Source organism: Taudactylus pleione, unplaced genomic scaffold, assembly GCF_031769625.1.
Source record: "Taudactylus pleione unplaced genomic scaffold, aTauple2 ptg000758l, whole genome shotgun sequence".
NCBI lineage: Eukaryota > Metazoa > Chordata > Amphibia > Anura > Myobatrachidae > Taudactylus > Taudactylus pleione.
Window position 1 is genome coordinate 3,413,771 of NW_028285160.1, and position 24,299 is coordinate 3,438,069.

The 24,299-nt window shown below is 44.8% G+C and overlaps 1 protein-coding gene across 3 annotated transcripts in view; it reads left to right on the top strand.

Moving 5' to 3' along the window:
* MACC1 (MET transcriptional regulator MACC1) overlaps positions 1–24,299 on the top strand; it is a 51,588-nt gene that overhangs the window by 10,320 nt on the left and 16,969 nt on the right. For all 3 annotated transcript variants that reach the window (XM_088457373.1, XM_088457372.1, XM_088457371.1), the window contains exon 2: positions 19,010–19,119. In XM_088457373.1, the coding sequence (XP_088313499.1) occupies positions 19,014–19,119 (106 nt within the window). In that variant the 5' untranslated portion in view covers positions 19,010–19,013. The remainder of the gene's footprint in view (positions 1–19,009; positions 19,120–24,299) is intronic.

A 24,299-nucleotide genomic window follows, 5' to 3' on the forward strand; every position in this document is an offset into this window, starting at 1 on the left:
ATAGGTGGCAAGAAGAAAGCAGTGCTCCAAGGCCACAGCCCAGTGGATATCAATACAAATAAAAAGGGGCGGATCCCCGCCCTGCACAGACTGACCTGGGGCAGTACCATCCTTCCCTAATTGGCACAGCATTGGTCCCTCCCTTGGAACAATGACCATGTCCCCCCTTTAGGTGGTGACAAACTGGCCGCTCTCAAAGTAAGAATGCTACCACAGGCACTCCTGCGCTAATAATAGGCCGCCCATGAGCACTGCTTCCCGCCAAAGCCCGGTTCGCAGAACCAGGCCCGCCACCAAAACTGTGACCTTCTTAATGAAATTGAAAACTGCAGAGGTCATCGGTCAACCGCTCTAGCCGCGCGCTCGTGAGATGTACCCCGTCGGGCCTATGCAAGCTCTCTGCCCCGTGACAAACTTGGGTATTGTATGACGCGTCCACCAAACGCTAAATGACAAGCGTGCAATGGCCATATCTGTTCAATACCCACGAACGCGACCAAATCATTGCCTCCCAAGTCTGGCCCCAAACTTCTCCTCTGCTGCCCATGGGGCATCTAGCAGGCACTTACAGTGCATTTCTCGTAATCCTAAGCAATGCCACTTACGCACTCACAACCAAAATTGGGCATGTAACTCCAAAGGGTGCTGACTAGCCCAGTAAATATAGGAATTTTCCCACACCCGACAGTTAGCACTCACAGACAACCCTGTCCGAAAGTTCACCTAGACAGAATTGGCATTTATACAGACAGATATTGGTATTTAATACAAACAGAAATTGCTATGTATAATAACAACAATAATCTAACCACAAGGAAAGGGAAACAAATAGTTGGGTGACCCATCTGAAGATGAAAAACAGCAAAACCTCCTTGAGGGCAAAAGCTGAAAATCCTTTCAGAATCCCTAGCGGCAGTAGGCATAAGGCCCCTGGGTTTCCCAACAAACTCGCAAGGAGCGCAACTACTTAATGCTACTTGTTTTAAATACGACTTCCACTGCCCTAGCTATAATATAATTCTGAAACACCCTCGTAAACTACGACCTGGACAAAAGGGAGTTAGATTAACATGGATAACCACTGCCGCCACCTGGAGGGCAAACCCTATTAAAGTACCCCAAAGAGCAACTGGCCAAATCACTGGATCTGCATGCATCTGAATAGAAATCCCTCGCTCCCTGCCAGTTAATCTGTCTTAGACCCATCTATTCAGCACAAGCTCAATACCGGTTTGATAACCACCTTATTTTAACATTAAACCTGATAGCGCAGAAATCTTAGTAGCAGCAACTAGCTCACCCATTCTAAAAGCCCTAAAGTAAGCTAATGAAAATGCTAACCAAAAGGGGGGGGGGGGGGGGAAGGCGCCTAGCACTTGACCGAAGCCGCTCCTTTACTGGCCCAATCAAATCCTGTAATAGGGCTGCGTTGATGGGGCTCCGCGCAACGCCTTTGTTAGGATGCTCCCTTGCCCACCCTATTAAATACCTTTGTTAATACTCTCTTGCCCACCCTATTAAATGCCTTGTTTAATACAAATAATTTGTCAGGATCCGCCAAACGTGCAACTTGGAAAATTATACTGGGTAACGCTGGAGACAAGCAGCCTTGGAACGACCCCTGTCATAGCAGCTACAGACAACTCTGCCATACAATCATTAACCATCTGAAACCGCCCGCTCTTGGAAGCTAAACACCTTGCCAATTGCACAAAACTAGCGTGTAGGTCTTAATGTACTTGGTGCCCATGACTTCCGTGCTAGTCCCTGGATGCCGGCGTGACGATCCGCCAGGCATGGAAGGTGAAGGAGAAACCATGTAAATTAGCAGGAGGCGCGAGCGAATGAAACATGTCCTACTGAACGATATAAGATGTCCACTATCTTGGTAGCAACGCCCGAAACATGCCGTGCCCTAAACTCAATATTCCTTAAACACATAGATGCCTAACCACTGCGAGGCCGGATCCCAGTCCGTCCTAGATTAGAGCCTTCTTATACCACACCTAAGTTATCACCAAACAGGATTTGCCTAATGCAAGGCTTGCTGGACCGCAGTTCGACCGCCACTACAATTGAAAAATTCTCAAGAATAAGGATGTTCCTGTCTAGGCCCTGAACCCCACAGGAAACCGGCCAAGACTCCGTGCCACACTCCCCTTCAAATGCACCACTTAATGAACAGGATGCATATGTAACGGTCTAAGTTCGGACTTGGCTACGGGTGACGTGTGCAGAACTGTACTCTGTTAAATTTGCGCATAAAAAACAAACAAATGCGCAGCATGTCCACTCCGCTCCAGAGGGACACATATGAGGTGACGAGGCTTCCTAACCCCTGCTGTGGCTCCTTCTAGCCGTCTACTGAAAAACCGACCCCTATGTATGACTCTAAATGCCAAACTGAGGGGGCCCGATAGCGACTGCAACTGTACCAGCTAAACTTTTTTTTTTTTTGCCAAAATGAAATGCTTCTAGCAACTCCCCAAAACGCCACGCCTTCGCCATAGGCAAGCGGCATAACCCTATCAAGGTATCGATTTCTATCCGCAAATAAGATAATGCGCATAACTGAACCTTCTTACCTGTCACGAGCCATCGGGGCTCCCATAACGACTAAACTAAGGAAATGAATTGAATACTGGCAAACTCTGGTATCTACTAGCCCCATAACATGAAAACATCCAGGTAGCGGGATACCACAGTATGTCCCAATACCCGCATGGACAACTACTGCAAAAAGTAACTAAAACCTTCAACTAAAGTACACGAAAAGAAAAAGCCAATCGGCCGCCATGTATAAACAGTCATCTTAACCACAAGGCCATAAGGGCTTTCCCTCTGTGTAACGTAATTGAGCCCTGCAACTCCAAACCCCAAATATTTAAAGGACTCGGGGTGAAATGGGCAGCAGTCAAAAAGCAGATGCGATATCTGCCTTAGCTAGTAGAGCCCTCCCCCCGTTTGTTAAATGGCGCAGTGATCTGACAGATATTTTGTGTGATTGCCGAACCCTTCCATTTATGTAAGAGACTCTGTAACAACCCCAATTTACCCAATTCCTTCTACGACACCCCCTTGAAGGCGGTGCACCTAAACCGTACCAAAAGTGGGTGGAGCAAAAGGGGCCACGCATGGGCCCCCACCCGACTTCCGCTTTCAGATTCCTCTCAGAAACCACGGATATTCCTGTGTCAAAGATAAATGCAAACCCACGCCAAAAACCCCCAAATTAACAATGACGGTGCTTTTCTGAACACCTCTGCGCTGCTGCTGCAATATTCTCCTTGACCCTGTGCGGCAGACCAACGCGCACACCTTGGCTGGATGAATGCTCCCACAGAGCATGCAGATATGACTGTATCCACTGCCTGCCCCATATGACCCTGCGTATTATTACACGCGTAGCACTACCAGCGGCTGATGCCCACAGATCTGGGCAGGCCAGAAAGGGCTGCTTCCGACCAACCGAGGATTCCGCAGGCAAGCTAGGCAGTTGGTCGAGCAAACCAAACCTCAACATCCTTGAAACCTAATTGAAAACACTGCCTGTCCCTCCTGTTGTGTCTGGACTCAAGGTAGCACGCCGCAAAAAACATAACATACCCGAAGGCCCCCGCCATTACTCCTGCTGACTTAGCCTGAACTAAACCTACGTGCGTCAGCCGTTATCACAAACATATCCACAAATTTACTCTTCACTAACCGCTCCCTACTTTAAAACTTTAAATCTTTAAGGATAGCCGTATTCGCTCAGTGAACCATAACCCGCGCTTCATCTGGTACCTCAATTGCTGACACTGTGTTAAATCTCTAAGGGCACCCTTGCTACCCATTAAATTTGCACTAAGTAACGCCTAAGCTTGCGCGGATTTACAAATGAACTGGAAGAATCGCTAGAATCATCAGTGGAAGAGGAATGTGTGCTGCGCAAATGGGTTAACACCATGCTCACCTGATCCTGACGTGGAAGGCCCAGCCACTGGCTCCTTTGTGTTCGCAAACAGTCCCTCGCTGCGCGGTGCACCCACCACGACTTGATTCGACATCAGCACCATCTGTCCGCTGGACTTCAACAATGGTCCTAGACGCTCAAAAAACTGTGACCTGGGGGCTCGAAAAAATATCCGGTGAAACCCACGCAACAAAGTCCCTCCGCAGAAGAAAGAGCAGGAGATGCTGTAGCCAGCGGGGGTACGGGATCAGGTTTTGGGGGGAGGGGTGTGAGGAGGGGGTGGAAACATGTATGGGTTCAGGAAAACAGCTGTAGTGGCATGCGGCTGGATGGGCATAGCTATTGCGCCTTGTAGTGAGGCGCCAATCCCTGGGAAAAAAGGGGGGGGGCCGCGTTAGCAGTGGAGGGGGCGAACTGGAGGAGAGTGAGGGGCAGTGGCTGGCAGTGCATAAGCGGGGTGGATGATAAGGGGCTGAAAAATGCATTGGGCTTATGTGCAGCATCCCGGTGGCAGGGAAATAAGGGGGGGGGGGGGGCAGCCCGGCGGCGCGTCATTGTAGGCTTGAATGGGGCAGGATTATTGTGCTGTGCACCAGCTGCCCCTAAATGCAAGGGGGGGTGTAACCCCCACCCCAGGGTGCGGGGGGGGAAAGGGGACAAGTTGGTGGGTGGCGCGCTAGGGGACACCGCACCAAGGGGGTCTCTGGTGCTGGCAGAGCAGGGGGGAGGCTGTGCAGGGAGGTGCCCCCCTGTTCTTAAGTAGTGGGGGCATGGGGGGGTTGGAGGGGTGCGGCAGAGCCGCAACCCTGTGGGTGGAGCTAACCACCGGTGCAGGGAGCGGGATGGCCGCGCTTAGCGTGAGGGGAGACGGGGAGTGGGGGCCGTCTAGCTAATATCGCTGCCGCTTGAGAGCAGGCGGCCGTGGGGAAGGGGTGGTCGATGTGGGGGGGCGGCAATCGAGAGCCGGCAGCGGGAGTGCAGGCAGGTGGAGCCTTGCGCCTGAGCGGACCATGGCCCTCGCGTGGCTGGGGAAGCAGCCACGGAGGTGAGAGGCCTGGCAGCCAGGGGCAGGGGGGGGGGTCCAGACACGGGGCCTGTGTATCTGGAAATGACAGGGAGGGAGGGCACTGGCAGGTAACAGGGACTATATGGAAACACAAGCAGGGGAAGGGGGAAGAAAAGTATGGAACATGTGCAGAAAGGAAAGGACAGGGGGGAAATTAGAAAAAGGAAGGTAGTAAAAGATAAAATTAACAGGAGACAGAGAGGGTGGTAGACCAGGGGAAATAAATGGGGTGTGAAATGTGAAAGAAGAAGAGAAAGGCAGACATATAAAATACAATACATATGCCACTTAGCCAGCCTGGTTGAAATAAACTGGAAAGAGGAAGATGGCTCCCCTCACCAGGCTATTTATATGGAACCTCTAAGCCCTCCCTTAAAATCCCACCATAGGCTTATACTCCTCAAGTGACTAATACTAACCACATCCCCCTCCAGCTTTTAACCCTTAACTTACCTAACAAAATTACATATCAAACAGGGTGCTTATCTATCCTCAAACTTATTCAAGTATTCGGATGCATTCATCACTGCTCAGTTATAATGATGTGAATTGCTGTAAAAACTCTCAGGGACCTGGCTCCAATGCTGCAAATTGTAGCGTTATGTGTCCAGTCCATCCATCCCACCTGGACATACCCCTCAATGGATCTCTCGGAGACCTTCCAGTAAAAGTTGGCAAATTTGGCCTGCTGCTGTCCCTCTCTTAATGATCGCAGCAGCAGTCCTCATTGGCATCAGTAGGGATTGTGATAATGTCCTATTTACTAGTTTTTCAGCGCTTACCCCAATAAAATAAGTCTATACATCGTGTTCCTTCTAGGATTGGCGTGGGGCAGAGCGCCGGACTATAGAAAGGGCACTCTCGCATGCACACCCGGAAATGTGGTGTGGCCATGAGAAAAAGGGGGTGTATCCTTAAGACACGCCCCCTTTTAATCACTTTTGGGAGCGTGCTGGGCTGCCTCCAAGTACTCCCCTCACTGTAAATAGATGCCGTGCGCATATACACATGGCATCAATTCACCGTCTGTGAGCTCTGCAATGCCATTTACCCTGATGCGGGACAGTGCGGCACGCGGGTGGGGATGACACCCATCAACCCCGGCAGTCAGGGCCAGATTAATGGGGGGGAACGGGCGGTCATCTCGGGGCCCCCCACACACAGAGGGGCCCCCACACAGGGTCGGCGTGACCCTGCAGAGAACAAGTGTCCAGTGGCAACTGTTCCTGGATAGGGTCTCAGCTGCTGCGGCTCTGTGATCTGAATGCAGAAGCACAGTCAGTGCTGTTGTATACAGTGCAGAGTGGCACCCGAGTCCCTTCATCGGCGTCACGTGACACATCGTGTCTGTGACGCTGATGAAGGGACTAGGGAGGGCTGAGCAGCGAGTGTCGGGAGGTCAGGTCATGGTGGGTAATCAGCCCCGAAGTGGGGATGGAGCAGTGGCTTGAGAGGGGGGCTAGGTTCCATGTGGCTTGAAGGGGGCCCCCATAATTTTTAATCCGGTCCTACTGGAAATCTGTTTCAGCAGGTTGCCGGCAAGGCGCCACCATAAGGGTAGGGAGTATTTTGCAGTTTCACAATCAGGCAGGGTGTGGCATCCTGCTAAAATAGCCTCGCATGAATGCTAATACAATTAACTTAAATGCTGTATTCAGAAATCAAGTACAAACCATAGACTGAGTTTGATAGTGAAAACAGTAGAGTCTTTCAACCGCTTATAGCAGTTAAGGATCCTGACAAACTGGGAATATTGTGATATTTAGCATAGCTTTACCTGAAATTTAGGTTCTACATCTAGCTTGCATATGGAGTCAGGGTTGCTGTGAAGGGGATGCCAAGAAATTCTGAATATGGGGGGAGGGGAGGAGGTAATGGCTCTCCTGCATGATACAAAGTTGTGCTGGGGACTGTGTGGACCATTAGCTTCCTATTAGTCTGTGCAGTTAGACCACTCCTAGCATGTGCAAGTAGCACTAACTACCATCAAAGATGCCCGCTGGGCACCCTAGGCAACATTTCATCCATCGCCCCTGCTCCCTCTAATACTATGCCACACTTTAGTGATGCTAATTTATGATATGCCACACAGCAGTGTCCCAAACTCATAATATACTATATAGAAATGCCCCAACTAATATGCCACACAGCAGAGCCCCAAAATCATACTTTGTTTCATAACACTGCCCTCAATTCATAATATGCCATACATCTGTGCCACAAATTCACTGTATGCTATGTATCCCCAATTAATAATTATGCTATACATCAATGCCCCAATACATATGCCACAAAGTTGAGCACAAACTATATGCCACATAGCCATGAATTCTATACAATGCCCTAATACAATTGCCACATATGTGCCCCAAATTTTTTATATGCCATACAGCTGTACTCCCAATACATTATCCCACACATCCATACCCCAATATATACTTATTCCACACATATCTGTGCCTCGTTATATATCAGGATTCATTACCACTACCGCCCCCCCACACACACACCTGCATCAGCCTTGGTCATCAGTGGACCCAGCCGGGACTGAAAGAGACATCCTCCTTTATTTTGTGGACTCGGCGGCGCCCTCCAGTGACTGGCACCCCTAGGCAGCCACCTAAAGCTGCCTAATGGTACCATCGGCCCAGGCTGCCCGCAACTAAGGTAGTGTCTTGGTTAAACCCCCCTGCCAAGTGCATAGAGTCTGATGTTGCAGTTGCTGTCTCTGAAACCTGGGGGATAAGTGAGCCTAAAAAAAGGCTGCAGTAGGACCCAAGATCTTTCTTGTTGGCTATATATGTGGATACAAGTTAAGGGTATGAATTGTAATTCATATTTGAAAGTTGTTTTTGTGAACTGCTTCTCTGTGGAGTAATATCGATTGCCCCATTTACCAACGTTATCAGATGCTGGTAACGTATTTTGTTTAGTATCACTGTGATACTTACGAATATACCACTGGTATTTAACATTACTTGCCTGTCTGGCAAAGTCCATCGCTGTCTACCTCCTATGTGGCATCCTCGGCTGAGTAGACTACAACCTACAGCTGCTGGTGACAAGTTGCTGGCTAATGTGCATGCACAATAGCCGTCTGCTCACGCCATTGTACTCCAACCCGAAGGGGATGCAGCAAAGCCTGGAATCCTTCTCTGAAGCTAAAAATGTTTTGCTGAGTCTGGGGACTGTACTGCTAATATCATCTATAGATGCTGTCAGCGGTAGTGATAAACAGCAGTAACCCAAGTTTACGTCTGTTTGCTAAATACTGTTAGAGGCAAGGCCATGCCACATGGGGGTGTTTCGTTGCTTCACGCCCTGTCTAAGCATGCCGGTCAAGCAGAGTGCCAGGAGGCAGAGCTGCTCGGCCTGGCCTTCAGATGGCCGGATTGGCCCATAAGGCTTTCGGCTCTTCTGCCATTTCCAGAATTGCTAGATGCCAGTCTGGCCATGCTGAAGGGGTTATGACTCGTTCTTAAACAGAGCAATAAGAATCAGCATTCTTCCTAAACATTAGATGACTGAGGATAAGTGCTGTTTTTTTAAATGAGCATTTTTACTAGTGAAAACAAGCGTCCACTCCTATATGTGTACCTTGTGAAGCTGCAGATGTCTTTTTTTCTTAAGAGGCTTTGTGGTATTTATAGATATAAAAAGGTTTTGTACTACTATATTGAATATACCTTACACCTGCCGCTTAACAAGAACATATGTTAAGGAAGAAATGCATACCAAACAAAAGTCAACTGCCACTCAGTGTAAACACGCCTTTTATCTTTCATATTACTGAGCAACGAATTGTGACAAGTGGATTCCATATGGTGTCTTTGTCCCCCTCCTAGGAGTGCCATTCTTTATATGTCACAACGCAAAATATCCCTGTAAAAACTTATCTAACTGTATATGTGTTACTTACTTACTTTAGAGTGAAGTTAATAATTACTAACAAGTTCTAAGCAGTCCATTCTATATACTTCCTGACCAGATATTTATCTCCTGTAACACAGTTCTGTGGGTGTTTTTATGTACAATATATTAATGGTTTAGCATTTCTTCAAATTGTCCCTATTTTTGAGGGTTAGACCCGAATTGCGGGACACGAAAGGGACCAATGTGGGCATTTTTGGGCGGATCAGGGCAGGGTTTGTGTGCACATGTAAATGATTGGAGGTATGGGGTAGGGTTCCCATGTTTTCAGGGTATTCCTGAGGAATCTTAATCTAATGAAGAGGTGACATCTTGTAATTGACAACATTGACACATAGATGAAGCAGTTCTTTGCATCAAAAGAGAGTAGTCTTATAAGTGCATATGTTCATTATATTTATTGGTGATTTATGTCAACAGTATAAGTTGTGCAGTGCTGTGCCACAACTATAATTATTAATTTGAAACCTTTATTTTTGCAGTAGATTAAACTACATTTCCATTTTGCAACAAATATTGAAAACTCTTCACTGTAAAACTAAATATCACAGGATATGGTAACTGTGGGGTGTCAATTTAAATGTATGAAAATAGAACTCTGCCTGAAGAGTTTTTGTAAGGAGTGCCCATCCATAGAGGTGTGTAAGCGTTGGGGAGGGGGCCGTCTTTGTGCCCAATAATCTACTCCTGTATGCTGAAAATAAGTATATAGCTGGCTTATCTGTCATTCAGGAATTAGCAGAGCGGAGCAATGATGTGCTGAGTGTCTTCTCTATGTCATTAAGAGGTGCGCAGAAAACTACTCGGGGAGTAGGGAGCTCTGTTGCCGTCTGATTTAAAGGGGAGGGGAGTATTGTCAGTGTGTCTGTCTGTCCTGTCAGTCTGCTCTGTGTATCTGTTTATAAGTCATGTCTTTTCTATTAGTCAATTACCCAATCCTGTCAGTGTGCGTATCTCACAGGCCTGTCAATCTGTCTATCCTGTCAGTAAATCTGCAAAAGCATTCTTGTTTATATAATGCAGAGTAGCAGTAGAACGCCAAACATGTGTATGTGAAGTATTCTTATTTACTTAAGAAAAAAAATATTTAGTAATTAATTAACTGTGCTTGCAAATTGGGTAAGTTAATGTTATCAAACGGCTGAAACACACTGGGTAACTATAGAAACATAAAACAATGTCATATGATCTCCAGTCCAGGCAGTGCCATCGACCACATGGTGGACACAAGGACACCTATCTCTATATTCTGGGCCGTAGAAACCAACTTTAGGCCTGGGTGAAAGCGAGGCGTGGCCTTACGCTGGGGTGTAGTGACACGCCTGCTCTGAAAAAGAAGCAATGCGGAGGCCGGCATTCTTTCACCTGTACAGCTGGCGATATCCCCTAGCAGACTGCTCAGACAAACCTGGGCAATTAGTACCTGCTCCACACTCCTTTCTCAGCACCCCTATCTATATTAAATGTACAGTATCTTGATGCATACCTAAGGACGCCGAGAGGGGGTGGAGCAGGTAGTAATTACCCGGGCCCGGGTCTGTCATCCACCCCCCCCCCCCTTACCTGTTAGCAGCAGTGTCACTCCCCAGCCCAGCACACGCTACTGTATGCTGGGCTGCGGTGGGACCAGGGAGGTTGCTGTCGCTGATCATCATCATCAGCAGTCTCCTCTGACTCTGCGGGGGGATGGGGTTGTGTGATTACACTGATTGTGCCCCCCCGCCCCCACCCTTGATTTGCGTTTGGGTGGAGTGAGCAAAAAAATATATATTTTGTTCACTTTTTTTTTTTTAAGGAGTCATGGCCGGACTACTGACATTAGGTCACTTCCCCAGAGCACGGGGTCAAAACTGCAGGGAATTTGCAAATTACAAAAGCTGCAATTTAGAAAATCTGGCCCCCACCCCTTTCCACATTCTTTTAACCAAGATCCATTCACCATCTTGATGACCTTTAAACAAATGTCCTTGTTTTAGCTATAAAGCTAATAGTAGTGGTGCCAGGAGGCGCCCCAACTGATGGGGGTCGGAATAATCAAAGTTAAGTAGGACAGTTATGGACCCTGATTTTCCAAGGAATATCTCATTATTTGTTCTAGAAACTGATTACTCTCAGTGCTTGCGATACCAGATTTGTGATGCCTTAGATAGATTGTACTATTTTTCTTTAATAATTTTACTGTTCTGGCCACTGAAAAGGAAGTGCTAGGAGACTTTTAGGGGCATATTTATTTATTATCTGGAATAAGAAATTAATTAACACCGGGTTACATCAGAAAACATATGGAGGGATGGCTTTACAAGAATGGAACTTTAGAATTTGACTCTGTACTGACCATTTTAAATTATTTCAAGGCCTTTTCACAAGGCGCAAGCTGTATTTTTCTGAGTATTCAATAACTTCAGCGTAATGTTCATGAATTATACAGCTGCAATGGAAAGAGGCATTAAACTTTACTAAATGCTTTGATGAACATACTTGCCTTAGGCATTCACGTCTTTAAGTAAAGGTTGTTGTACAATGCATATCAATACTGTACCGTACAAAGGAGGAACTTGTTCATCACAGTTCTTCACCTTCAGTAACACATTGAGAGTTCCTATTTATCTTTGTGTGGCATACCCTCTGCTACTTAAGTAATAAAATAATTATGCAACCCACCTCTTACAATTTATACCACCACCTTACCCTAACAATACACTTTTAAAAGCATCTGGAGAAAAAAAAAACAACCTCCATGGATACTAAAAAGGTTGTAATTGGTGATGTTAAATCTAACACTGCCACATATAATGTAATGATATCCGTTACAACAGCAAAGCTGTTATTTAGTAATGTACAGTTGGGTTGTCAGGACTGAACTCTACATTTGAAAATGATGACTTGCATTGAAACTTTCTTTGGCTGCATATAATAATATTTGCATGTTCATCCGGAATGTTGAAAGACCCCCATTTTATGGATCTCCTAGGACAGTGGTTCTCAAACTCTGTCCTCAGGACCCCACACAGATCACCCAGCAGGTGCGCAGGTGTATTCATTGCTCACTGACACATTTTAAAAGATCCACAGGTGGAGCTAATCATTTCATTTGTGATTCTATGAGGGAATCTGGAAAACATGCACTGTTTGGGGTCCTGATGACTGAGTTTGAGAACCAGTGTCCTAGGATACTGGCAGAGTAGAAAACCCTCCAGCATTCTGTCCACTTCTGCAATTTGTGTGATGGACCGTAGTGACGCGTTTCACTGTTGATCATGTCACGGTGGCACTGCTTTCCACCGCCAATCGCTGTTCACAAAATCACAGCCCCCTCAGCTATTCCTGCAACATCTTCCTCCAGTCTAATGTAGATATTTTATTACATATGTATTCTACAGGCCCATATATAGATAAAGGCCAAAAAGGCTGGACATGGGGAGCACAGCTGTTATACTGAGACGTGAGTAAATGTTCTGCCTACCCACAAACTATACTGTGCAATAAGGCAAAGTTTACTTCTATAAGGATAACTTTTATTTTAAACACCATCAAGCATAATAGTTGGCCTTGCAAGTATTCTGGGTCCGCTTGTTACAGATCAAATACTGTCAGTGCAGGCTGCCAGTGTACCCTGCTCCAAACAAAATGCTGGGGGCTGAACGTGCAAATTTTTATTCACAGACACAGTATATCTCAAATGAGAACTGAGCGTGGAGGGTACCTGGATTTTGGAAAGCTAGGGTTATAAAAGCAGTGCTGCCACCCCAGGCCCATGGCCTATGGGGAGGCCCTGCTGCTGCCTGGTGGCACCTGTATTTGGCTCGCAGGGTGCAGCACCTTACGACCTGGAGAGTCTTAGGATGTGCTTGTTGCTCTGCTGGCTTTGTGATGTCATGACGTTGCGTATGCGTGTATAGGGGTGAGGGCAGGATCAACATGGCCAGCCTAGGGGCGCTTTAGTGTCCTGCTATGACAGTATGTGTTTTTATTTCATTGCTTCAGCTATTATGCAGAGATTTTAATACAGACACAGCAAGAAAACACCTTGTGGTGACAATGTACATATTATAAGCCAATCATGCGCAAGGGTATACAGTCAATATCTGTCTGGTACTGGACATCCTGTTTGAGCATCCAGTTGTTCTACATTTACAAAACAAATAAAAAACAATCTGATAATAATAAGAGCTTTTCCTTTTTATGTATAAAAATATAGCTACAGATAAGTCATGTTATAGCTACCAACCCAAAATTGTTGTTTATTTTTTTTGACGTGTGGCAATATCTGTAATTATTTTTAAGAGCTCTGCTGCATATTTAGCAAATTGACGGGTGTGCAGCAGTTTTAAATCCCATTCAATGTTTTGGCCAATATAAACCCAGATCAAGGACATTACAGTATACAGTGCAAATTGACACATAATTATTGAAATGATTATTATGCAGTAATCTCTCTAATAAAACACTTAATTTAATTAGCTGCTGCATCATAAAAAAATACTTACTTTATTTGTATGTAATTTGTAGGGTTACCGCCTAGTTTTTAAAAATGTGCCTCATTCTTATTAATAGAGCAAAGCAAAACAGATATTGTAGGAAGGTATCTATATGACAATAGATGGATTATATGGGGGAACTACATATCTGTACCCTTTTTATTTTCCTATTTTAGGTTGTGATCTTCTTTTGTGTGTTGTTATAATTATTTGTTTCCTTGGTACATCCTGTGTGTAAGTATTTTGAACAGTGACTATCGAAACCTTTATCCATTAATCTGCTAGATCAGTGATTCCCAACCTCGGTCCTCAAGGCACACTAACAGTCCTGGTTTTAGTGATATCCATGCTTAAGAACAGATGGTTAAATCAAAATAACTAAGGTACTAATTAAGTCACCTGTGCTCAACTATGGTTATCCTTAAAACCTGGACTGTTAAGGCCCCCATACATCAGAGATCGATTGCAGCAATCGTGCAATTTGCAATCGATTGTGTGTACAAATCTTTACCTTTTTCAATCGATTGTGGCATCTCTGCAATCAGCAATCGATTGAAAAAGGGAAAGATTTTTATACACAATCGATTGCAAATTGCTCGATTGCTGCAATCAATCTCTGATGTATGGGGGCCTTTAGTGTGCCTTGAGGACCGTGATTGGGAACCCCTGTGCTAGATCATACCGAGGTCAATCGGAGCATTAGAAATTAGCAACTCAGTTCACCGCCAATACTGTAGGAACCTTAATAGAACGCCAATCTACTGTATGTCATACATTTAAATAGTTTTAAGAATTTTTTTTTTCATTTCTTGTGGACATTTGTCAGAAAAGCTATATTTTTAGATTGTCTGCGCATAGATACAGCATTAGACAAAAGCTGATACATAAGCATGTTCTAAATATACAGTATGTGCTTGCTGAGTGTCTTTAAACGGGTTGGGTACAGGATGCCGGCACTCGGGATCCCGGTGGTCAAAATCCCGACACCAGCATCTTGATAGGGTTAGGATACCGACACCCGTCGGTATGCATCCTAACTCTTCCCCTAACCCCAACCACCCCTCCCCGCAACCCTTCCCTTAACCCCCCCCTAACGCTTAACCCTAACTCTCCCCCCTTAGACCCTAACTCTCCCCCCAGTGCCTAACCCTCCCTGTCCTCCCACTAATTACCTTCACGTGACTACGTCCCCTGTCAGCAATTGTGGAACTTTACATCAAGCTGCTGAAATGTAAACTTTTGTTGAGCGAGTCTTTTCCTTGGTAAATTGTGCAAACGTTTAGAATAAAGTTTTTTTCCATTTTGCTTTTAATTATTATTTATCCTTTGTTTATAATATGCTATAATATGTATATAGAGAATAAGATGTACTGTAATATGCATGACCTAATATCTTCTAGGCATGTTGACTTACAGATGTTTTGTCACTCACCTATCCTCTAATTGCACCAATTAGCTTCTTTTGGGGTGCCACGAAAAAGCGACCAAGTCACGCCATGCGTCACCTTGTTCTGTATTTTCACTGCATAATGTTCACACAGCTAATGTGATAAAAGAACATTGTACGAACCCTGTATACCATTAGTGAAGTTGCGTACTATAGCAATGCGACAAGGACGCTAATCTGAGATATGAATGAGCTGCGCCATGTGTCCCTCCATGTAACATCATGCGTATTTACACTGCCACGAGTAAAGTAAAAATTTGAAGCCCTTAGTACACTACAGTCCTGTTTATGTGCAATTGGGATGCAAAAAAGACGCTATGCAAAAAGGATACTAAAGTGCGAAAGTCTTAAGCTAGCAATCTATGGTGTGGCATCTAAATTGCGCCAAGCATATTGCACCATGTAGCACACATTAGGGAGTATATCTACTAAAGTGAGAGTTTTTAGAAGTGGAGTTGTTGCCCATAGCAACCAATCAGATTCTAGAAATTATCTAGGAGGTGCTAGATAAATGTAATGTAGAATCTGATTGCTGTTGGCAGGGTCGGCACTTCCACTAGACAAGCTTAGGCAGCTTCCTAGGGGCGCCGGCCACTAGAGGGCGCCCGGCCCTCCGATCACCCCCCCATTTGCCGGGTGCCCGCTGAGATTGTGTTACCAGCGGGCACCCGGCTCCTTCTCTACTTCTACCACCCGCCCATCCCCCCCCGCACCACCCCATTCCGCTCCCCCGACACCGGAGGACAGAGCTCACTCCTGAGCTCCGTCTTCCGGGTCCCGCAGTGCACAATGGGTGTGACATCATGACGTCACTCCCATAGTTCCGAGGAGCAGGCGCCGGGGACGGAGTGACGGACGGCAGCAGGCACTGGAGCGAGGTTTAAGGTAACAGTTTTTTTTTTTTATGTGTGTGTATGTATGTGAGTGCACGCGGGGGGGCTTATTACAGGGATCACATTACTGGGGGCACTACAGGGGCCGCACTACTGGGGGCAATAAAGGAGGCATTACAGGGGCGCGCACGACTGAGGGCACTACAGGAGCCTTACTATTGGGGGCACTACAGGGGCCGCACTACTGGGGGCACTACAGGGGCCGCACTACAGGGAGCATTACAGGGGCCGCATTGCTGGGGGCACTACAGGGGGCATTACAGGGGCTGCACTACTGGGGGCACTACAGGGCCTTACTATTGGGGGCACTACAGGGGCCTTACTATTGGAGGCACTACTGGGGGCACTACAAGGGACATTACAGGGACCACATTACTGGGGGCACTAAAGGGGGCACTACAGGGCCTTACTATTGGGGGCACTACAGGGGCCTTACTATTGGAGGCACTACTGGGGGCACTACAAGGGACATTACAGGGGCCACATTACTGGGGGCACTACAGGGGGCATTACAGGAGCCTTACTATTGGGGGCAATACAGGGGCCTTGCCATTGGGGGCACTACAGGGGCCTTACCATTGTGGGCATTACAGGGGCCTTACTACTGGGGGCACTACAGAGGCCTTACTACTGGGGGCACTACAGAGGCCTTACTACTGGGGGCACTACAGAGGCCTTACTACTGGGCGCATTACAGGGGCCTTACTACTGGGGGCACTACAGGGGCCTTACTACTGGGGGCCATATGGGGGCATTACAGGGGCCTTACTATTGTGGGCACTACAGAGGCCTTACTATTGGGGGCACTACAGGGGCCTTACTACTGGGGGCACTACAGGGACCTTACTACAGGGGCCTTACTACTGGGGGCACTACAGGAGCATTACTACTGGGGGCACTACTACAGGGGGCATTATTACTGCTGGGGGCACTGCGTAAGGGGCACCATTACAGTGGGCATTTAGTGTTTTAGGGGAACTACTACTGTGGGCATTGTGTAAGACCTAAGTTAGGGGGGGACCCTTAAAAATGTTGCTATGGGGACCAAAAAGTTCTAGTTACACCCCTGATACTGTGTGTGCATGTGTGTGCGTATATATTATATGTGTGTGTATGTATATATATATATATATAGAGTGTGTGTGTGTATGTATGTATGTGTATATATATATATATATATATATATAATATGTGTGTGTGTATGTGTGTATATATATATATATATATATATATATAATTATACACACTTCTGCCTGCGCCTCCCTCTTCGTACTAATTTAGCCCCTCAGGTGAAAATGACTTTGCACAGGTGGAGTGGCGGATAAGTTTTGTGTTTTTTTTTTTTTATATATATATATATATATCTAGCTATATATATATATATATATATATATATATATATATGTATGTATATGAATATTTTTTTTTAACACAAAACTCGACCGCCACTCCTCCTGTGCAAAGTCATTTTCACCTGAGGGTCTAAATGAGTACCCAGGGGGAGTGGGGGGGAGGGGCATGCAGAAGTTTTGCCCAGGGTGCCTAGAAGTCTAGCATCGGCCCTGGCTGTTGGCAACATCTCCACTTCTAAAAATCCGCACTTTAGTAAGTATACCCCCAGGTGATAAGGATGCATCTGTAATAATCGTTTCAAATGAACATTTAAGGTGCGTACACACACAACGATGTAAGTAATGAACGATTTTCGTTCAGTTTTTCCCTTATGTAAAGTAGTTGGTTTTACTTTACATAATAAACGATTTTCTGTGTGTTGAAGGAAAAATGTTGCAACTTCTATTGAAAATCGTTCAGTTGGCCAGTCTGACTGAACTACAAACGACAAACGTGAACGCGCATGAACGATAATCATTTATCGTTTTACACTGAACAATTTTTTGAACGATAATGACGTCGTTATAGTTAAATCGTTCAAAAAATCGTTGTGTGTGTACGCACCTTTAAAGTCCTTAAGGTCACATAATTGCACAGTGTGAGAAGTGCTTGGATACAGCAGCCCAGGAGAAACCTATCCAAGGAAATGGTTCAAACGATGACTGCTGCCCATGTAATTGAACACTTAGGCTATGTATCATAAAACCAAAGTATATGGGTTACGTGGTAGTAAAATGGAAATGTCAGCCTGGTGGTTTCGCTTATGGCTTCATTAGGGCACCATTCGTGGTGAATGTGGTTTTTCACTTCCCCGATCATCTGAATTATAAACTAGAATTACGTGATTTTCTGCACTTGGCTTGTTACCTGACAGCTGTAGGGTGTGTACTTTTTCAAACCTGCAAGGCTGCTTACTATACGTAACAGCAGGTTTCCAGAGCATCAGATCCACGTGAGAACATACTACTTAGTTAATACCACGCCTCTACAGCACGCGTTTATGTGTACAGCCAACAACCAAAACTAGGAAAAACCTACCCACAAAATATTGGTAGTCTATTATTAGCTGATGGATGATGAGGAATTATGTTCAAGCATCTTATTTTCATGCCTAAACCATTACAAGATTTAAAATGGTCAACAGGGTGTCCCAAAACAGACTTTTTATATTTTTGCAGGAATAGGGAATCAAAGGGAGCAACTGAGCGACTCTTAAATACCAGCTGGCAGCAGTAAATGAACTATTAACACTCACCAGGCAAGTGCAGTTATTCTCTGCAGAGCTGTAACTAAGGCAGTGCAAGCGGTGCCACTGCCCAGGATTCAAGGCCTAAGGAGCAGCTCTATCGCTAGCCCATGGCGCCTGATTTTGGCCTGCAGGGTTCCTGGAATAGCAGTGTACATCCTAAAGAGCCATAGCAGAGCTGCCCTTAAGATGCTTTGGGCGCCTAGCTTCTTCCTGGTCCCAGTGGCCACATCCACTCATCGTGATATCATGACATTCTGCCTTTTTAAAAAAAAAATGGGTATAAAAAGAAAAATGTCAACTATTGACCACAAAATTTGGTGTAATGATGAGACACTGCACTGTATATAGTCAACAGCCATTTTACATGCTTAACGCATGTCCTCCTATATGTACCTCAGCACTGATCATACAGCTGAGGTATATCCTTGGTATAGGTCATTTGGAGTTTCGGTTCTGGTATTACCTTACTATTCATAAACAATTCTCTGTGCTTGCCATTAACAATTGTTTCAAAAAGTTGAATCATCTCCTTAAAGTATTACTTTCGCTATTCTTACATTTTAAGTTGAGTTTACTCTAGTAATTTTCTTATTTGGCAGGACAATGTCAAGGCGACTGCATTCCTTTAATTCCGGTGGCATTTCAAGAAGCAAATCAGAGGGAACATTGATTGATTTGGATGGGCAAAATGCATCCACAAATAAACCAGGTAAAATCTTAGATTACCAGACATTTCAGCTTGTATTGTCAGCATGGTGTAATGTACTGTTCGGAATGCATTATACCTATTTATTTAGTTTTTTTTTTTCTATTAACTTTAATTATCCCTGTTAGCAAATTAGGTTTGTCTATAGCAAAAGTAACATGTAAGCATTCCTTTGTGAAATGATAAACCTCTCTTTGCAACATTCTTATAGAGAAATGATTAACTTGGGGAAAAAAAATAACATTTTGGATTTCATTTATTCTGCAGCGTAATAACATCCCACCATTAATGATTTACTAAGAGAAAGTTTTTGTCAGCTATTTTCCTGCCAGTTTCCATAAAGGTAAATTGTTATATGGATACAATACAGTATATGGAAATGTGACAAGGAAGACGCTGGGATCTGTACATCACTGAGTTACTCGCTTGTACAGCGGCTACGTCTTTTCCGCCAATAAGTGGAACAATTTGGCAACACTTATTTAGGAAAAGGCTCAGTTACTATTATAAATGAAGGCATATTTGCTGCCACAGTAATCTGGTAATAATGTTACAGTGATAAGATCCATTAAAATGAATTTGACAGTAAAGTGCGTAATACAGTATGTATACTAATGTACAAAGCAATGTCATCGATGGAAACCACTGACAGTATGTTTTATTGTCATTTTATAAGCCAACTTCTTTCAAAAGCAGATCTTTAGGCAGTAGTAAAGTTGCTTTAACTTTTAAACTCCAATGATTTTCCATCTACAAAAAAATAATTGAAAAAAAAAAAAAAAAAACCAGAGAGAAAATGCCTAGTGTGACACAGACCCAATAACAGCTCACAGTGGTTATTCTTCCAGTTGCGGTTTTCCACAGCTGTAAAACACTGAGTTTATTGTGATTTTTAGTGGATTTTCCACAGGGAAAAATGGGTGTTTAACAGCAGGGGATATGCTCGGCGTGCAGGTAATTGTCAGATACTATTAATTTCAGGAGAGCTTTATTTTCCAGTAGTGATTTATCTGCTGTACGTAATCACTCTCAGCTGCTGTTACATGAATATTTCTGGTGTGAATCCTAAAATAACATTTCAATTTAAATTCTCGAGGAACAGATTAGCAATGATTTCCACTATGGAAGAAATCACCAGAGAGGCACTACAACAGTCATTTTTCTACTACCACACTTGTGTGACTTAGGGGTCTATTTACTAAGCCTTGGCTGGAGGTAAAGATAAACGGAGATAAGTTACCAGCCAATCAGCTCCCAACTGCCATGTCACAGGCTGTGTTTGAAAAATGACAGTTAGGAGATGGTTGGCTGGCACCTTATCACCGTTAAATGTATCTCCATCTAAGGCTTAATAACTAGACCCTTAAGGGTTCTATTTACCATTGGTGGTAACTATTATTACGTATTGCAGCAATACACAATGATGTCTTCTCTTGGAGCCCCATCGGAAAAAACCCTATGCAGAGCTTTTTTCTTCTTTCACCGGCAGCCTGAAAAGATTACAGTGGTATGCCCATGCTTGGCTTATACCTACCCATGCACTCTGTTGTTTGACCACAGAGAGGAGTGGACGAAGCTTCTGCGGCTTCATTGGTTGCCATTTCTGGTTATAGGGAACTACTTCCTATGATAACAATATCTAGGTGATGAAAGCTAAGCTCTGTGCTGCTTGTTATATTAACCAAGGCTGCATGTAAGTTTCACTGGATAAATCGCCAGTAATTTGTCTTATACAGTATCTACTTCATCAATAGACTCAGGGCCTGATTCAGAGCCGGACGCTCTGACAAGAGCGCTCGCTCTGAATCAGGGCCCTCCTACCTAAAATTGGAGCGGCCTCCTGGCCGCTCGCATAGCTGTGGGTTACCACCCACACCTTATACGAGCGGCCAAAAAGATGGTCGCAATGGTCAAGACCATCGCGACCATCGGGCTTGTGACGAGACCCTGCGGTAGGGTCTTGCTGCTGCAAGCCCAGGAGTGCTTTTGGCTCTATCAGAGCCAAAAGCACTCCCACTGACATCACTAGTGATGTCAGTGGGGCCGGCCCCAGATGGTAGGCGTTCCCATGGGAATGCCTCCTTCTGGGCAGCAACGCCCCCGGCACGCCCACCAAAGGGGGCGTGCTGTCACTCACCATCGACAGCACGCCCCCTTTGGTGCGAGACCCATAGCGACGGCTTGGCCGTCGCTATGCGGGTCTCGCGCATGCGCATGACGGAGCTCCCTCCGTCTTGGGCATGCGCACTAAGGCACCATCGACCCGCTTGCGCCCGCTCAGCGCTCACGAACGGGTCTGAATCAGGCCCTCAGTGTTTTTAAAACATTGTATATTCAGGTTTTCTCAGCAGAAGCACTCTATTGTGGTGGGATAAGACCAGGGAAAAGGTATTAAGTTCTCTAGTGTGAAACTACTCTGAGATGAGTGAGATGCAGTCACTTTAAGCGCCCAAATGTTTTAACATGTGGAACGCTTTGTTTTTGCTTGCTAATAGCAGAAGGTGCGTGCCACATTTATGTTACATAAAAGTTGATTTGATATGGTGTAGGAACTCTTTCCCCTGAGAATACCTTTGCATAGCTGTCTATCTGAAAACTTAATTGAAGTGAGGCTAGATTATTCATCTAAATATCGCTAACAACAGAGGTACTGTACTGTACATTTAAACTGCCCTGGTTTGCAACCCATCTACTGTAGAGTACTACTATAATATGGGGACAATGTGTCAGGGGACAATGTTGTTACCACCTTCACCCAAACGCCTCAATGAACTTTCAGATGTGCTGGATAAATCTCTCCTTGCTGTCATGATAGATTCCTGAATAGCTTCCATTATAACTGAGACAGCATCAGATTTGTCATTTTATACCAATTAGGTCCGTCCGGGTTCCGCTGTCTGTATTTGATCCGGCGGCTATTAAATACCGATTCCATTTAAACAAGCTAAAATGAGTGTCCTCAAACAAGCAAGATCACTATGATAAAGGAAGCAGTCAGGTTGTTTATTGGGCCAGTTATTTTTCGTTGGCTGTCCATTACACCACTTAATACTGAATAAGCACATCCGCACATGTACGCATGCTCTGCATGGGACTGCACTGTACACTAGTATTTGTGTTCTGCCTCAAACCTTCTAAACGGTGCACCGACCTCAGCCGGTCAGAATGGCCAGCTGTCACATAAACCAAGCACATAGGCAACATCTATCTGCTTCCTGTAGACAATGCGACAAAGTAAACTCCTTAGCAGCTGTCACCTGCATCACTTTCATTTCTGTGATTTGTCACAAAGTCTCAAAGTAATCAACAGCTGCATGATAGCACTTTGTATACAGATTCAAGAGATGTGCGCAGACCCTTGTGTTTTTGTTTTGGTTCGAAATCATCTTTGTGTTTTTGTTTTGGTAAAACCACCTTCCAATGTTTTGATCCATTTTGGTTTTATTTAAAAATTGAATAAAAAACATCTAAAATCATGTAACTTGGAATTGTTTTTGTTCCTATAGTATTATTAACATCAATAACTTTCATTTCCAGTCAATTTTGACTACCTCACAGTGCCTGAAATCACAAGGGAGGGACTTAAATGCAATCCAAAATATGCAAGATGCGGTTTTTAGATCCGAACTTGGCGAGAAGACCAGAATCAAGGTTGGGGTTCATCTCGGAACCCCAAAGTAATCCGAGCCAGAACTCTGTTTAACGTGGAACCCCAATGTTCGGGTGTGTTCAGTTTTCGGGCAAACTGCTAACATCTAACAGATTTAGACTCCGTTGCACAAAGTGTCACATATATGCGACTAAAGCTGGGTACACACGGTGCGATTTGCACAACCAACGATATCGTTGAACGATTTCCCTTGAACTTTTCTGTAGAGCAGGACAAACGATATTGGGTGTACACACTGAAAGATATTTATGATGGATATCTTTCAGTAAAGTCATCCTGCCACATCTCTTAACATGCAAATCATGATGAAATTGTCCAAGTTAGCCTGCATGTATGGACGACCACAGATATCATAATCGTCCATGGGGAACGTGCATCGTTGGTCGTTCGTTGCATAAAAATGAATGATATGAACGTTCTATCATAAATATCGTACCGTGTGTATGCACCTTAAGATGCATTTTCGGGCAGTTAGGATGCTCGCCGCAAGATGAGTCACACTGGTGCGCCGAGATGGACTTTTTGGTGTGATTGCAGCAGTTGTAGAGGACACATCTGTATCACAGGAGGAAACTATGCAGAGAGATTCTGGTACTAAAGATGATTACTTTAGATCATCTTAACGTAGTCCTTACATTCAGTTAAAGCTATTTCTTTAATAAGTGAAAGCAATCTGTTTTTATTGTCATCTATCCTGTAGTACATCTACGCATTGTCATCTACGCATTAGTGCATCCAGTATGATAAATAGCATTTGTGGGCAGCAATATCTCCCCTCTGCTGTCCCCTGTTCACTGCCAGTAGTGGAGGATTTCCTGCTAGTCATGTGTTTAGTGGCACCAGTTGTTGGGGGTGACACAGCAGGCTTCCTGCATTAGAGCACCTGTACACCGTTGACCTGATGGGGCCACCCGGAGGCAGGTTGATTTTTTTTTTTTCTCATTACAACTTATTTTTTTATTAGTGGTGAGAGGAAGGTCACATGTGACAAAGTGAGGTGCAGGAGGTGGGGGTGTGTTCATTTAGTTTTGCCTTGGCTTTCCGGAGGCATCGGACCCTGACCTAAAGTGGGCGGAGCTTGCAGTGACATGATCTGGAGAGGGGGGTCAATGTGGAGGGGCAGCCGATAATGTTGTGCCTAGGGCCAGTCTACCTTAAATCCACCTCTGACTACCAGCCAGGGGGAGTGCAGGAAGACCTGATGTACAAAGTGTTTTTCTAATACATGTTCTTAATTTTTAAATAAAATTCACTCGCACTCTTCAACATAACGTATAAGTACCTTAAGTAGACTGGCAAGTTTTCAGAAAGTCTTTCAAATTGAATTCTGAATTAACTAATGAAATCTTCCTTAATTGAACGTCTGAAATGACTAGCATCACTAACTGGCAGTTTAAGTTGTTTTTGTATTTAACACATCCACAAATCAAATTATCTCAAAGCTTGCCTTTTACATCATTGATATTGGAATTTTTAAGCTGCCGTTTTGTTATATTCATGCTGTAATCAGGAT